The following is a 16,197-nucleotide window of genomic DNA, read 5'->3' on the forward strand; positions in this document are numbered from 1 at the left end:
TTTTATTGTATGTTATCTAAAAAAATTTATATTTTGATCATGAAATTGATTGACACTGTTTGCTATGATAAGGCAAAGTGTTAAACACTAACCGTTACGAATTATGTAATAGCAACCACCGTACAATGCATTTTACACATCGTACACATACAGTTTTATAAGATTTTTATTCCTACTTTTATATACATAAATTTTAAAATACATCTTTTTGAAAACTTTTGTATTTTCTAAAAGCGCAATATTGCTCAAACAAATATAATATTCATATAGCAATATTTTCAAAATAACCAATATATGTATATAAAATGATATTCAGTAGTGTTTATAATACAATGTATAAGTGTGTAATACGATTGGATTACTGTGACGAGTGAATATTTAAATATTTAAGATTATTTGAGCATTAATATCAAGTATATATAAAATCACGACTGTGATAAACAAAAGTTAAGTTATACTAATACTTCTATAGAGTATAATTTTGTTTTACCATATATATTATACTATAATAAATTATGTACTGAAAATATCAAATTGTGACAATAGTTCAAAGTATATAATTATTATATGTTATAATATATAAGCAGGGCAAGTGTTCTCTTTAAATCATATAATATACTAATGTCCTGATAAGCAAATATATAAACAGTATTGTAATCGTTTACACGATTTGGAAAAAAGAATACATTATTATATGCATATCTATTAATTTTGATAAGATATATTTAGAGTTTTCGAAAAGATTAAAATTAGAAAATACGAGAGATGTATATATATATCGTACAATATTCTAATATTTGTGCCTTATTAAATAAATGCATATGATTTTAATTAATATTATTAAGCGATAAAAATGTATTATGAAGTGACTGCAATGAAAATCAAATATTTATACAACATGTCATTTTATGCTTTTTAAAAAGGTATTATGCTGTAATGTGACTTTAAGAATTGAGTATATTATTTTTATGCATATTGAATAAAGGAGAAAAAAATGGACACTTATACATAAGACACGTATTTTAGATAATAAATATTTTATTGAGAAGATAAATTCTTCCATTTATCTAAATTATTTATTTTACATATATTTCCAATTAATAATTTAATCGGACGTTAACTATACGCTTTATTCCATGAATTTTTAAATAGCCGAATGCAAATTTATATCCAAGTATTTATAGTAATATGATACAATAGAGACATTTATATAAACTTTGACTCGGAAGATGTATGTACATCACAAGGTTTCCATGTGCCATATTACAATAGCCAACAATTTGCAGATATTTACAAAAATAGACTTACATAAATATCAACATTTTAATTATTTACAAAATTATAAATACAAAATAATGAACATCTTTATTTTCTGCCCTTCAATCTTTTTGTGATATTAATCCCTAATTTACTCAATTAAAATTAAAAATAATTTAAAAATTATACCGATATATAAAAAAATCACAATTTAGCACTGCACTTAATGTCATTAGTAATAAATTCATGAATGTGAGAGTATGTCCATATTGGTTGTAAATATTATTTTGGCAGTATAAATATATAAATTATTTCCTTTAGTCAAAGTTTTTGATAATAACGTTATTTACAAAACGTTTTCATATATAAATCGTGCTTCCTATATTTGATTATACATATATGGCACGAAAAATTTGTATCAACATTAATCAGTTCTTGTATTTATTTCAAAAACAGCCAATAGTTATGTACATTATACAATTATATTGATTAACATTGAGCTTTTCCTCATTTCTACTTTATAGGATACAGTAACATAGTTACAAAACAATAATATTTAATTTCTCTTGATGCAAGAAAATGAGCTGTTTTTGTAATAAACACAAGATAATTAGTTTGTTAGATTAATATGCATCACGTTTGTACCTCAGTGCCTGCATTCTGCCAGCTGCAAGAAAAGCTGGATCTTCCAGCATTGCTTTTAAAATAGCCAAAAAATTAGCCGCTTGATCTTCATCGATCGCTCGTCTATCGTATGACAGCCTCACTGTCATTTTCGTTATCTTCATTAACGATAAGTCTATAAGGCACATTATAAAAGTATTATTAGTTACAGAATTAGAAAAATCGAATATTATCTACAAAATGTGCCTCGCAAAAAATTACCCAGCTCTTCCCGTCCCGAACCTACAGCGAGAATAGCGGTTTGCGGAGGATTTATAATGGCGGAAAACTCCTTGATGCCAAACATTCCCAAATTCGAAATTCTGCATAGTAAAATTGAATATGTAATTTATGCATACTTACATATATGCGTACTTTCCGTTTATTATCGGTTAAGACTTACGTAAACGTTCCTCCTTGAAACTCGTGTGGTTTTAGTTGTCCCTTTTTCGCTTTTTCGGCTAATTCTCGAATATTTTTCGAAATATCTGTTAAGCTTTTAGTGGCAGTGTCGAATACTATTGGAGTAATCAGACCTGTTTTCGTCGCGACTGCTACGGACACATCCACTTTTGGCACTCGAACAACCTATTGATTGTTAATATTATAATTGAGAATCGTGTATCCTAATATAATTATTCACGATAAAACTAATCGTACTAACTTGTCCATTTTGGTATAATGTATTTATATCGGGACACTCGACAAGCGCATGAGCGACAGCCTTGGTAACGAAGTCGTTAATTGACACACTTATATCCTCTGTCTTTAGTTTTCCACGGAGCTCGATTAACTTGTCGATATTTACATCCATAACTGCGTAAGAATGCGGTACAGTACTCTGGAAAAAAAGTTTTGATTAAATTAAATAATAAATAAATTTTATTAAATCTCTCATTAAAATATGTCGTACTTTTGACTCTCCAAGCCGTTTGGCGATAACGGCACGAATGTTGGATATTTCGATATCTTCGTATGCAGATGGTTGACCAACCGGGATAGGCGTCTCCTCTAGACTGGAAGGACGTGCCTTAACAGCTTCTGGAGCCGGTGCTGTGTAAAAAAATGGCCGGAAAATAAAAATGTTAAATATTACACTCCAGGCTATTTCAGGAGAGACAATATAATAATTCCAATATGTTGTTACTTACCGGCTTTAGGCGTAACTTTGTTAATATTATGTGCTTGAATATATGTCAAAACATCGCTCTTCAATAAACGGTTTGTACGTCCAGTGCCTTTGACTGAGCTAGAGTTCAGGCCATACTCTTCCAGCAATCTCTTGACTGCCAAACCATATACTCTATATGGAAGATAAATTCATTATTTTATTGTTATATTAAACTTAAAAATGGTGAATAAAATTAATTTAATTATATAAATTATTAAAAAAGTTAGTGCATACTGTCCACTTGATGGTTTGGTAGCAGTTTGTGTAGTCAGTTTATCAGGACTTGGTGCAGATGTTGTTGCTTTAGTTGACGTAGGGACAACAGCCTGTTTCCAATCCATTCCTTTCTCGACCATAACAGCTATCAATTGACCTACTTCCACCTGAGATCCTTCTGGAATCTAACAATAAACGGTTAATCAGTTAAAAAAAAAACAGTAATTTTAATACAAAATTTTGTGCTAATAATTAAATACGTACAAGAATTTTCGCGAGTATGCCCTCTTCCTCCAATTCGAACGACATCACAGCTTTGTCTGTCTGTATTTCTGCCAAGGCGTCACCCGGTTGTATTTCATCACCCTCCTTCTTCAACCATTTTACAATTGTACCTGTTGTCATGGTTGGCGACAGGGCAGGCATGGCAATATTTTGTCTGAAAATTACAGATAAATTATTCAGAAACAGTTTCCAAAAAATTCATAAATTTTCAAGTATGTAAATGTATAAACATTATTTCAGCATTACTTTAAGAATAAATTATAATCTATATTTATTAAAGAATCATACTGGCCAGGAGGTGGTTCTGCTTTTGTAACAGGTGGACTTGGTTCAGCAGAGGATGGTGTTGTTGAAGAAGCCTGTGCAGATCCAGCTGGCATTTCTACAGTTTGCCAGTCTTCATCAGCTTCGACAGTAAGAGCTATCAGAGTTCCCACTTTAATATCTTTCGTTCCTTCAGGTATCTAATCAACATATCTCTCATAATTCGGACGCAATACATAGAATTGATCTGTCGCTATTATTTGACTACTTACCATTATCTTTGCCATTATGCCTTCATCATCAAACTCCATTGTGACCACAGCTTTGTCGGTCTGAATATCCGCAATAGCGTCGCCAGGATTAATCTTATCACCCTCCTTTTTGAACCACTTCACTATGGTGCCGCTTTCCATGGTAGGCGATAAGGATGGCATTAATAACTCCTTTCCCATCACTAAAAAAAAAACAATTTCTTCATCATCTTTGCTTTGTAAATTGAAATTTGCATAAACTTGTAAATTTACAATAAATTTAGAGAATGCAACCAATTGTAAAATATTTCAATATTTCAATAAAAACAATAAAATCGCTGAAAAAAGGAACGAATTAAAAGAAATCATAAAAGTATCATATGAAAATCAAGCAATTTGATTGCATAATCAAAATGACGCTGAGTTTTGTTTATCAAATGCAGCGAAAGGCTCAATTTACGTTCAAGGACTGTTATGAGCGTTCATTTCTGACACCTTTATTTAACGTTTGCATCGTAAATGTGGTAACTTGATCTTTCGCAGACAACTCTATCGAATTTGGTTCTACAGAGTTAACCTCCAAATTGACGGACGTCGTCGGAAAAGTCGGAATTTTTGAATAAATGCCATACCGTCGAGGATATCGCTGGTGTGAAAGCATAATCGTTGATATTTCAAAGGCACGGTAATGCGAGGTGCGACACGATTAGCGTACTTCAGTGACAGCAGCACGAATTTGGATCTTATCAAGTGCGCCATTTTTTACATCAGGCGATGGAGTGTCACGCACGTTCCGCCTGATGCGAGCGAATTGGATCGAGAATTGCAACCTCAAAACGACTGACCTTTTTCATATTACATTTATCAGCGTCAATTAACCAGTAGGGCTGGGTATACTTAAAATACTTGTATTTAAAATATTTATATTTTAAATACAATTTGTATTTTGTATTTCAACGGAGTACATGGAAGTATTTTGTAATTAATTTGTAATTCAAATACTAAGAGATTAACATTTTGTATCTTATATTTCAAATACTTTAATGTTAATTTATCCAGCCCTGATTAATTCCAAAACTAATACTAACTATACAGTCTTCACCGCGATTTCTGTAAGTTTATTCATAATTTTGCAGAGGAAATTAATTAATTTATTTCTAGCAGATTCTTAAATTTCACCTTGACGCAATTAAAATTATAGAGATAACTTGTTAAAAATTTGCAATAAAAATTTCAAGCAATAAGAGAAAGAAGGTAAAATAATAAAAAAAACTATCTTTAATATTTATTTAAGTTAATTTGATACTTGTTAAATTGAGCTCTTTTTGTTAAATTTTGTTTTTTAAATTTGATGTTTAACATTCGAATTACAAGGGGAATGAAAGAATCGCCACTTTTGCGCATCATAAGATTTTTATTTCATCGTTATAACAATACCAGTTTTTCTTTCCCGTAATTTGCAATGTTTCGCCTATTATTAATATTTTGCGACATCCCGCGTAATATCGACTCATAAACTTACGAGAATTAAACGAGAATGAACACCGGTGCGGAGGGGAAACGGCATTTGAAATTGGCGGCAATCGTCACGTACCGCGACTGTCGATAGCTATCGATGTTCCCGCTTGCGATTCTCGAACCTTTGGTAGTCGATGGCGGACTTTTGCAGGGTACGTTTCGTTTGCAAAAGGTGGCCAGGAGCAGCCAGGATCCCATTCTGTTTTACGACTACGCGTACTATTTTGTTTTTAACGATAGTTGTCGATTGCGTCGCTGTTTCTCGTATAAAATATCTGCGCGACGACACCGATAATTATCATTAAAAACAAAATGTGTGTATAACAGAGGTCCAGCGCTGGTTTCTCCAATCTCTCCGACCAGCCGCGTCGCTATGCCGTGCACCACGATTATGTACAGAAAATAACGTCGTGAGTATATATAATATATCATGATCATGAATACTATACAGTGACGTGTGCGTGTAAATACGCGTGTGTCGATCGCGTAGATTATACTGTTATTAAAACTTTGCTAAGAGCGCGGATATGATCATAATGTATAGTCATGTATGTATTTGTGTATGTGTACGTGTGTGTGTAAATCAAGTTGAAAGACGAATAGAAAGGAGCCGCTTACGAATCGTCCCTCCGATATAGAGTGGAAACTTGCGGATTGGAAACTTGCGGATGCGATGAGTCTATAATTTTGATGGTATTATTAATCTTTTCATTGGCTGTTAATTAATTAGATTCTGTCGATCTTACATGATTCTATCTAGGACCAGTAGCTTTTTTATATATATTTAAATTTTATTTTTTGGATTTGATATTTAACATTCGGATATTACAAGGAGGAAAGAATCACCGCTTTTGCTCATCGTAAGATTTTTATTTCATCGTTATAACAATAACAGTTTTTCTTTCCCTCAATTCGCATAGTGTTTCGCCTATTATTAATATTCCGCGACATTCCGCGTAATGTCGGCTCGTAAACTTACGAGAATTAAACGAGAATTAACGCCGGTGCGGGAGAGGCGAGGGGGGAGGGGGACCGGCATTGGAGATCGGTGGCAATCGTCGCGTGTATCGCGACTATCGATAGCTATCGATAGTTATCGATGCGTGCGCCTGCGATTCTCGAACCTCATTGGTCGATGGCGGACTTTTGCAGGATACGTCGCGTTTGCAAAAGCTGGTCAGGACTCCTATTCTGTTTTACGACTACACGCATTTTGTTCTAAACGGTAATTGTCGATATCGTTGCGCAGCTTTTTCTCATATAAAATATCTGCACAACGACACTAACAATCATCGTTAACAACAAAATACGTGTATAATAGGGGTTCGGCGGTGTTTCTTCGATCTCTCCGACCGGCCGCGCCGTTACGCCGTGCACGATTATGTATGCACAGGAAATAACGTCGTGAGCATGATATATAATATATCCTGGTCGTGAGTACGTACTATACAGTGACGCGTGCGTGTGTATACGCGTGTGTCGCGCGCGTAGATTATAACGTTATAAAAACTTATCGCTAAAAGCGCGGGTATCCGTACGTGTAGTCGTATATGCATTTGTGTGTATGTGTAGGTGCGTGTGCGTGTGTCAAATTGGAGGATGCACAGACAGGAGCCGTTTACGAATCGTCCCTCCGGCGTAGGGTGGAATCTAGCGGATGCGGTGAGTGTGTAATTTCGATATTATTAATCTTTTCTTGACTGTTAATTGGATTCTGCCGATCTAACGTGATTCTTTCTAGTAGCTTTTGTATATATATTACATATATTACATATATTTTATATATCTGTATATACAGATATCCCTCTAATGAAGGGATGTCCAAAGACTTTGATGGTAAATTGAACAGTGCTTGTATTTTGTATAAATGAAACGTTATGTAAAATATTTTATTAAATTATTGAAAACGGCTAGAGATCTCTGTTTAGGAAATGACAAAACAAAATTCTTTTTAAAGATTATAATTCTTATATATTTGATATAATATTAATATGTAGCTTAAACACAGATTAACTTCACAAGTAAATAAAAAGTAATACTATTTTTGTCTTAAAAATAGAACTCTTAATATAATATTTGGTATTATGAAATTAATTCAATTTGATTAATCCCTGGTAATACATTTAACGTGGTTAATCACTGGTTAACGAGTGCAGCTTTGTTATAATCTATTAGTTTATTGTTAGTCAACCAAGTCGTAAGTAGAGGGATGCCTGTACATATGAATCACATAACTTTTCAGTATATATATGGTATATGTAATATTATGTAACATACAATATACATAATATGATATTTAATATAATAATATTACATGTCATAATATATTACATTATCATACAATAATGTATCATGTATTATATGATAATAATTACAATATTATGTATAACAATAAAAATGTTCAAATAATATATATACATATATTTAAAACTGCGTCCAAAATCACACTTCGGCGCTGGAGGGTGGGGAGGATACAGTGATAAATTGATAATATTAAATAACGAAATATATAAAATACCTCGACATTAAGTTCGACTTGAAATATATCGGTGAAATCCAGTCGAATTAGATTTAATACAAGACATTTATCGCGCATACGATTGTGGTTCTCGCGATCCCTGCAATAATAAATGCTCCAGCGTATCCTGCATCGATTGACACGGCGATTCTCTTAATTGACGATCATACAATCGTACGTAATAGGAATTTGGCACTCTTCCCTTATGACTGTGTGACAGCTGCTCTAAAACATTAAAATGCCATACTACAATGGCCCGTGAAAAATCGTGTATATAACGCTAATAGCAACGGGCGCTTCAGAAGCGTATGTATCGTGCGTTCCTTACAATCTAATTTACACGATGAATCATCGTGATCGCTTTTGTCGCCAAGTTCGAATAAAATCTCGGAGGCTCGATATTTTAGCAAGAATTTTTTCTTTAATAACTGTAACGACTATTCCTTCCGATCTCGACGCGTTGCACGCTTGACCGAATGTGTTTGTTCGTCCTCGCTAAAATAAAGAGCGTCATTAAATCTAATGGTACTACCTCGCTCGCAGACTTCAGCGAGGGTACGCAAGTTTCCCGTCGCTCTCGCCAATATCGTCGACATATAAAAGTTCGTGAAAATGATTGTACGTAAAATGGGAGAGGACATAATCGTATCCAAACCAGATTCTCAGTCGGATGAGTTTTACAGTCTCTTGTGCTTACAAATACATGGTTCAATATACGATTTGAAAACTTTCGAAAAAGAACTTTCGATTTGCAAAGAGACGCGGTAAAAGGTTTATCCAAAGCCGGAATATATCTCCCGGAAGCGCGTTAGATTCGTTCGCGCGGATAAGGTCGCGGATTGGCGCCCGCCGAATTTTCAACGCTTGTGTAACGCTGACGACGCCAGGGTCGGTAAAAAATGACAGTAAGTCGCGACGTGTTGCTCGATTTAATGCCTAATTGAAAAAGACGATGAGCTCGGCCTAATGACACATTGACGATTCTTTCTATCGCGCAGTGATGCCGCCTGCGCTTTCTTCGTACGTTTTGTTCTTCATATTGGCAGTAGTTTTGTGTCGTATTTGTGTTCCTGGAACGACGCTTAGGTATAGAAGTTCTCTCTTTGCTGATAAAGTGGTAAAGAAGCCACGGGCGAGAGGTCCTCATCGTCTAAGCTCGACTCAGCTTTTAAAGGAAGCGTTGCGAGGGCTTTTACTGTTGGAGAAAAAAATAAAGCAATCGTAAATTATAAATTAATATTATAAATATTAACATTACAAATCAATACGTTTATTGAAACTAAAGTTTTGCTATCTTTAATTTTTGAAGAATTCAACTATCCTTTTCATATATTTTATATATTTTCTCATCATTTATCTCGACTATTTCGTGTGAATTACTATCATTTGCAAATAATTATTTTAATAAACGTATATCAGTAGAGGTAATATTGCGATTGTATCTGCTTAGCTTGGTTGAGGGAGAAAAAAAAATCGAAAGATAGGACGAAAAAAAGATTAAAAAAACAAACCTGAAAATGATAATGTGACGTGCGTGTCCTATAGGCAGGGATGAAGTAAGCATGTTGATCAATGTGCCTGGTTACCTACACACAAGCACAAAACAATCCAAACAACAATCCAAACTCCCTAAGACGAAATTATATTCGCTATCTATCGAACGAAAGCCGTTAATAAAATTGTAAAAGTAGCACAACATAACTCAGGTAAATAAATGCGTGTTTTTTGTGAAAGATTATGTGAACGTAAATGCACAATGTAAAGTATATCGCTCAAACAATCAAATGAAAACATCGCGAAACTCTTTTGTAAGCAATAAAACAAAAATAATTGTAAAATAGTTGTACCAGCGTAATAAAAAAACGTAAAAACTGCATCGACCATTGATCGAGCGTGGTACGAACAATATGTTTCTCGGCTTTCTGAAAGCTGTACGAGCTAAACATGCTGCCATAGCTGTACGTATAAACAATTGCGATCATGCAGAAATCATATTTGAAATTATCGACACGTACCCGCTACCATTTTACTTTTTTCCATCACTTGCTTCGCCAATATTTGATTAAGCTGAAGAATATGCTCTCTTTGCCGCTTTTCTTCCACTACCTTGCGTTTCAAGGTGTCCGATTTTTCTACGTTAGAATCATCGTCTGAAACCACATGCATATTTATAGAAATCTTTTTATAATCATTATCGTTTCGTATGTTAAGTAATTGGGAAAAATATTGCGTACCACCTCCTTCCGGTGCGGTCACGGTTGTTTCCGACAGCATTTTCCTAATTGCTTCCGCCTTCTTTAAGCGTTGCTCCTGTTCTTCCGCCGTTAGTTCCGGCGTCTGAAAAATTAATTATATATATATATATATATATATATATATGTATGTAACATAATAATATTAATAACATACATAATATACAATCTAATTTAATAAGTGGAAGAGAAATTATATAAATAATAGAATTAAATATACTAAAATAATTTTTTATTACATTAAAAGCAGAATGCGATTAAACTTTTATGAAATGTAAAGAAATCAACGATTATAAGTACCTGTTCAGGAATATATCGTTCAGGAATGACAATTTTATTAGGCGTGCCTAACAGTTGATCTATAGTGCTCTCGTTGTACTTCAACTCCTTGTGACTCAATGTCGATCGCACCACGTCAGGGGCGTTTATCCTGGGTCTGAGCGCTCTTTCCATATCCAGATCGTCCCTGGCTCTCCCCATACCCTGGAAATTTTCAAAGACTTCCGTAACGTATGAGTGCAAGATCAAGGTTTTCGAAAAAAAAATTGCCGCGACGGGCAACAGCACAGCACGGCGAAAGCGAGTGACAGGACGTAGATAGAGTGAAACAGGTAGACGAAGACAGGGAAATGAGAGAAGAGAACAGAAATTGAATGAAACAAAAAAATACCATCTTCGAGAAAGTATCCTCTAGATCGAGCACCGGTTTGCTACTAGACACGGTGTAGTGCCGCCTTTTCTCGCGAGGGATTTGTCTTCGTCTCGGTCCCTCTACCCTCTTCTCCGTCATCTCTTTGATAATCTGTTTGGCAGCCTCGCTCTTGAACACCGGCGACAATTGCGGCGACTCGGACTGATTCGCGTTCGCCGTTGTCGCGGCGACCGGTCTCTCATGAATACCAACGTTAGTCGGCGATGTTAATTCGGGGCTCATGGCGCCCGCGAGCGTGCCGATTTTCTCGTATTGTCTGTACGGTCCGAGCGAGTAGTTGTGATAGTGAGACTGCGCGGCGACCACCGCCGCTTGCGACGGATAATTCTGGCTCTGGCACGGGCTGTACGACGAGGCGGTGGAGTAGTTGGGCGAGCTCATCGGCACGTAAGAGCTGGACGTAGGACTATCCGTGTACGGCGACAGAGTGCTATCGGAGCTGCCATCGTGACTTTCGAACTGCGATGGGAGCGTCAAAAAAAAATTGTAAAATGCCGGGATTGAACGGGATTAACAAAAACGGTCGGGCGGGACGAGCGGCGGGATGCTCGAGGTAGAATAAAACCCATAATATTCGCAAAAAAATTATATATATATATATATATATATATATCAACAAACGTGGGGAAGTGAAATTTTGTTATACGTGATGACCTGTAACTGCATCAGGCAACGAAAGTTATTATGGGACTTACCCTGATCTTGTGTCGACGCGCCATCATGCTCTTCAGAGCGTGCATGCTGTCGCTTCGCGGTGGAGGTATCACGGGTCCGTAATTTACCCCGGAGTTCTGCTTTTGCCCGCCGAAACCACGTGGTAGAGACATGCTTCGCTGGAACTGAACGTCGTCCAGCTCGGACAGCTGACCCGTGCTCTGTGCGTGAACAATCGGTGATTCCTCCACCACCCTACCAAGCTGAGCTTTCTACATGTTAAAAAAAAAATCTGCATTAGTAACAAATCGTTAAAGAAATTGATGACAAAATTTTTCCGATCTATTTTTAATTATATTCAACTATTTGAAAGAGAATCGCGCGTAAGCGAGGATCTTACTTCGAATTTTTGGGAGCCTCCGAAATCGTCGTCGCACAGTCTCTTCGCGCCGCCTGGCGCTTGGAGGCCGTTCGTCAGGGGAATCCCGATATTGCCGGTTCTGTCGCCGCGGTCCCTTTGCCGCCTCTCCGATTCGCGTTTCACTATGCGCACCGTCTTAATCTCTTGCTTCTCGCGATTATGCATTAATCCTGTGAAGACGCGAAGAGAATGAAATTTCCGACCGTGTGTCAGGCTTTAATGTTTCCGCAGCGAAGCGGACGACTTACCGGCGAATTTGTTGTCCTCGTTTTGTCTATAATTATCGTTCAACAACAATGCCTCCTCGCTCAACGGGGGCGGCGGCGGTGGCGGGATATATTCCGGAGCGGGATTTGGCGTGCCATTTAACACGGTTCCGTTATGCTTGCTCGTGTCGGCGACGTATTCGCCTTGCGTTGAAAGTACAAATCAATATTTGAATATCAGAATTATCTTATTACGCTAATTGCTATTCATTTATATTTATTGCGTATTGAGAATATCCGTTAATATCGAAATGATAGACTGAATCTTCGTATAATTCAACAAGAATATTACCTGTTACTCTCGAATCCGTATTAACATACAAAGGCGCCACTTGAATCGCGCTACCCTTGCCCTGCATTTGATCCTTTAATAATTGTTGCTTTAATTGGTGTTGTTGAATTTGCTCGCGCAGCTGCGGCGAGAGCGCCGATATGTGATTTTGTGAGGGTTGTACGAAGGATTGCTGATTATGTGGGCGATTCAAGGGGGATAAGTCCTTGTACGTGGGAGAGCCGTATCGCTGATGAGAACTATCGTTTTGCTTGTTCGGAGGCGAGATAGACAGAGACGGACTCGACGGGGAATCCAAACCATGGTCCAGAGTTATTCCGGAATCTAAGTCGGTCTCCAGCCAGGAATTTTGCGTTCGTTTCTTCGAATGATGCACCTGAGGAGCTAAGAGGAAAATTGCATCTTTTAAACACATTATTCTCTTTCTCATGAAAAAACATGCATAGATATAAACTACGTTTTATATTTTATCTATGTAAATAATAATCTGTAGATCATAGAAGTTCAGAAACAGTGAATATTATATTCTTCTTTTTTAACTTTTAATATTATATATTTTTATTTTATCAATATTCAATTTACAATTTGAATTGCTTGTATTGGTTTACACAAAAAATGTAAAAATAATCCATACAGATGTAATCTTAAAATGTACGGCGCACAACCTTAAAATTTTAATTAATAACGGCAGTGTGCAATATCGAATTTTGTCTTCGAACAAGTTTATAGATCTCGAGTCACCATTGTGGCCCTTTAGAGCTTTGAAATTGCCATTGATTTTCGACACCTTACACCGTTAGACTCACCGTGCGGTGGCTGCGGGCGAATTTGCTGCACCAAACTGTGAGATTTCTCCGTCAGTTGGCGAACTTGAATGCTCAGTTCCTTCCTCTGTCTCTGCAGATCGCCGACGAGTTGTTGCACTCGTCGTAATTCCGCTTCCAGCGGTGCGGTCGTGCTCGAGGTATCTCGCGCGACGTTACCGGCGTATCTTCTGGATGCTTGCACCTTTTGCCTCAGCACCACCAAATCTTGTTCCAACCGCGCATTCTCGGCGACCGTTTCCTCAAGTTTCTGAAAGCATGCGAGAGAGTCGCGGACTATCAGGGTGGGAACGCGTGACTCTGAACAGTAGTCGACCGTCGCACGACGAAAATGGCTAAACTAAACGGCGAACGACGGAACTGAATGTTATAATGTTGTGAATAATGCAATTTACCTGGAAGAATACCGGTTTTACCTGGAAACAGTGAATCGAGACTTTAATTGCGATACGTAATGCGACCCACTCTCGTCATTTAAATTCTCTCGTGCTACTATCTCCTCGCGAATCAGGTTCCAAAGGATAATGAGTAATAAAAAAAGAGGCAAACTTAATAAAAGCGCGCTAAACTGATGAAGCAGACCTTTAATCAAATATTCATTGATAAACGAGTAACTCCAAATCATCAAAAAATTTCCTATTAGCAGACACATTGGTAACAATGAAGCGCGCGGCGCTTGCATATTCAGTAAGTTTCGCAACGATAAAAAAGCATACGAAGAATGACGAGCAGTAATTATTCGCATTTTGCAATCCGGATTGACGCGCAATTTACGTGTTTTTCCGCCAATCAGTTCGCGCATCGTTTTTAATAATGGATTCGCGGCGCCCGGTGGGAGTCGATGATCGGGACGCGGAAGGGAAGCGGAAACGCGTGTGATGGTGGAACTGTGTCACGGATGCAATTTTCAAAATTATCTACCTTCGAGTTATGAGCGAGCAGTATCCTCACTCGACTCAGCTCGCGCTCCAACAGGAGTTGTTGCTTCCGATATCGCTCCGCTTCGGCCAAATTGCTTCTGCTACCTTGCAGTTTGTGTCGCAGCCCGCCCAAAGCCTTCTCGAGTATTTCCTGCGAGCATTAAGTCGACCAGGCGTGTAATGCGATACAGTAGAAAATTTCTATATCTCGAGATTAAGGACAACTGCTTGTCATCTCGCAGGTTATTGTCGTAACGTCGTCTCAGTTCGAAGCAAACATAACCGACAACACCGGCTTTCCTCTAAGCTGCGATAATCGATATCATCTCGAGATGTCTTCGCGTGGATCCGATTACGATCGGAGCTCTTCAAATTTACAATCAAGCTCGATAGAGCTGTTCTTCAAAAATACTATACAGAATGCATTTCTTCTAGAAGAGACTCGGACAATTTTCGTACGTTCGTTAATTTGACGAAAGGTCGTTCGTTGTGTTTCAATTTTTTTCCCTTCTTTTAACTACACTCGGAATTTTTCGAGCAGTTTAATTTCATCTCATCCCGAGTGACTGTTATTATGCTAATACCAACCTTGTCCTGCTGGAGACTATGCAGCGTGCCGGATTCCTCCTGGAGAAGCCGATCGAGTTTGTAGAGCTGCTGCACTTTGGCCTGTGACATAGAAAGGATATCGAGTGAACTACGAAGCCTTCAAGTTTCGCTGTTCAAAGGACAAGCTAGCGTTTCAACTGGAGCAGATCTCGGGAAAAGGGAGATCCGCCATCGTTAATTCTAGAACGTTCCAGAATCTCTGTTTTCTTGGCGCCGGTTTCTACTCCTCTCCGTAAATGAGATTCTTTCGCGAGAAACGTGTGAAAAGTATTCTCCACGTTAATCGAAGAGGCTATAGCTGCTTGTTTCGGCAACATTATATTCGATAATATCGGTTATTATTTCGGCAAAATTATATTACAAGATTATAATAATAATAATATAATAATCGTATTTCGTATTAACAAGCGTATTATAATAATCTTTAGTGACGTACAATTATAATAATTTATTGCAGTAGCTATTATATTTTCCTACGCAATTAGCAATTATTTAAACCTCTTTGAAATCAACGAGATTAATTGGTCAAATTAAATATTACCGAGTGTTAAAAGAAAAGAATATTTTTTTTTAATTGGCCTTCTCATTCACCTTCTTGTTTTTGTCGCATAGAAACGAGAGTGCAATTCGCGAAAGTAGATTAATTTTATCGACTCTAACGAAATACGCTTCTCAATTGCGCGCAATTATCGAAAATTCTCGAGGACTCGGACAGATAATAAGAAGGAAACGAGACGTAAGATACTAAGTGGACACTGCCCGTAGAGACTTGACTCGTCTAGAAAGTATATCCTTCGGTAAAGTAAGCTCTTTGCAGAATTTACGAGAGGTCGTAAGTGTCGTCTGAGTTCGGACTCTTCTGTGGTTGCGCCTGCCGAGGGGTAATTCTTAATTTTTGCACGTACTCTTTTTCCGATCGGCCTTTTTACAACCTGTCTATCGCGGATGTCGTTCAGTATTATAGCACGCGAGAGATCAGGAATTGCTTTCGTTGGTCAAGAAGACTTCCATGTTCGATGCGCATCACGCTTTCTTAGCACGGAGTATTATATCGTGGAAAGAATGTAATAATAGGAAATGTAGGAGACACTGAAATGGGAACGA

General features: G+C 37.2%; 2 protein-coding genes across 21 annotated transcripts in view; both read right to left on the reverse strand.

Moving 5' to 3' along the window:
* Positions 1-1,020: 1,020 nt before the first annotated feature.
* LOC105199040 (dihydrolipoyllysine-residue acetyltransferase component of pyruvate dehydrogenase complex) lies at positions 1,021-4,914 on the reverse strand. Its single transcript, XM_011165947.3, has 11 exons — positions 4,740-4,914; positions 4,129-4,310; positions 3,881-4,056; positions 3,572-3,746; positions 3,326-3,492; positions 3,072-3,223; positions 2,834-2,973; positions 2,585-2,761; positions 2,324-2,508; positions 2,143-2,243; positions 1,021-2,056 (listed from the first exon to the last, which is right to left on the reverse strand). The coding sequence occupies exons 1-11, from the start codon at positions 4,864-4,866 to the stop codon at positions 1,881-1,883; spliced, it is 1,758 nt and encodes a 585-aa protein (XP_011164249.2). The 5' UTR covers positions 4,867-4,914; the 3' UTR covers positions 1,021-1,880.
* A 1,560-nt stretch (positions 4,915-6,474) lies between these two features.
* Positions 6,475-16,197, reverse strand: part of LOC105199142 — a 168,539-nt gene continuing 158,816 nt past the window's right edge. For 16 of the 20 annotated variants that reach the window (XM_039446226.1, XM_039446227.1, XM_039446225.1 and 13 more), the window contains 13 exons: positions 15,073-15,153; positions 14,486-14,635; positions 13,960-13,980; positions 13,547-13,814; positions 12,741-13,124; positions 12,431-12,592; positions 12,162-12,352; positions 11,803-12,033; positions 11,066-11,566; positions 10,696-10,878; positions 10,378-10,480; positions 10,159-10,293; positions 6,475-9,338 (listed from right to left, as the gene is read on the reverse strand). In XM_039446226.1, the coding sequence (XP_039302160.1) occupies positions 9,226-9,338; positions 10,159-10,293; positions 10,378-10,480; positions 10,696-10,878; positions 11,066-11,566; positions 11,803-12,033; positions 12,162-12,352; positions 12,431-12,592; positions 12,741-13,124; positions 13,547-13,814; positions 13,960-13,980; positions 14,486-14,635; positions 15,073-15,153 (2,523 nt within the window). In that variant the 3' untranslated portion in view covers positions 6,475-9,225. Of the gene's footprint in view, positions 9,339-9,654; positions 9,730-10,158; positions 10,294-10,377; positions 10,481-10,695; positions 10,879-11,065; positions 11,567-11,802; positions 12,034-12,161; positions 12,353-12,430; positions 12,593-12,740; positions 13,125-13,546; positions 13,815-13,959; positions 13,981-14,485; positions 14,636-15,072; positions 15,154-16,197 lie in introns of all 20 variants that reach the window. The other 4 variants (XR_005574203.1, XM_039446213.1, XM_039446214.1 and 1 more) reach the window with 4 other exon arrangements.

Source organism: Solenopsis invicta, chromosome 2 (assembly GCF_016802725.1).
Source record: "Solenopsis invicta isolate M01_SB chromosome 2, UNIL_Sinv_3.0, whole genome shotgun sequence".
Classification (NCBI taxonomy): Eukaryota; Metazoa; Arthropoda; class Insecta; order Hymenoptera; family Formicidae; genus Solenopsis; species Solenopsis invicta.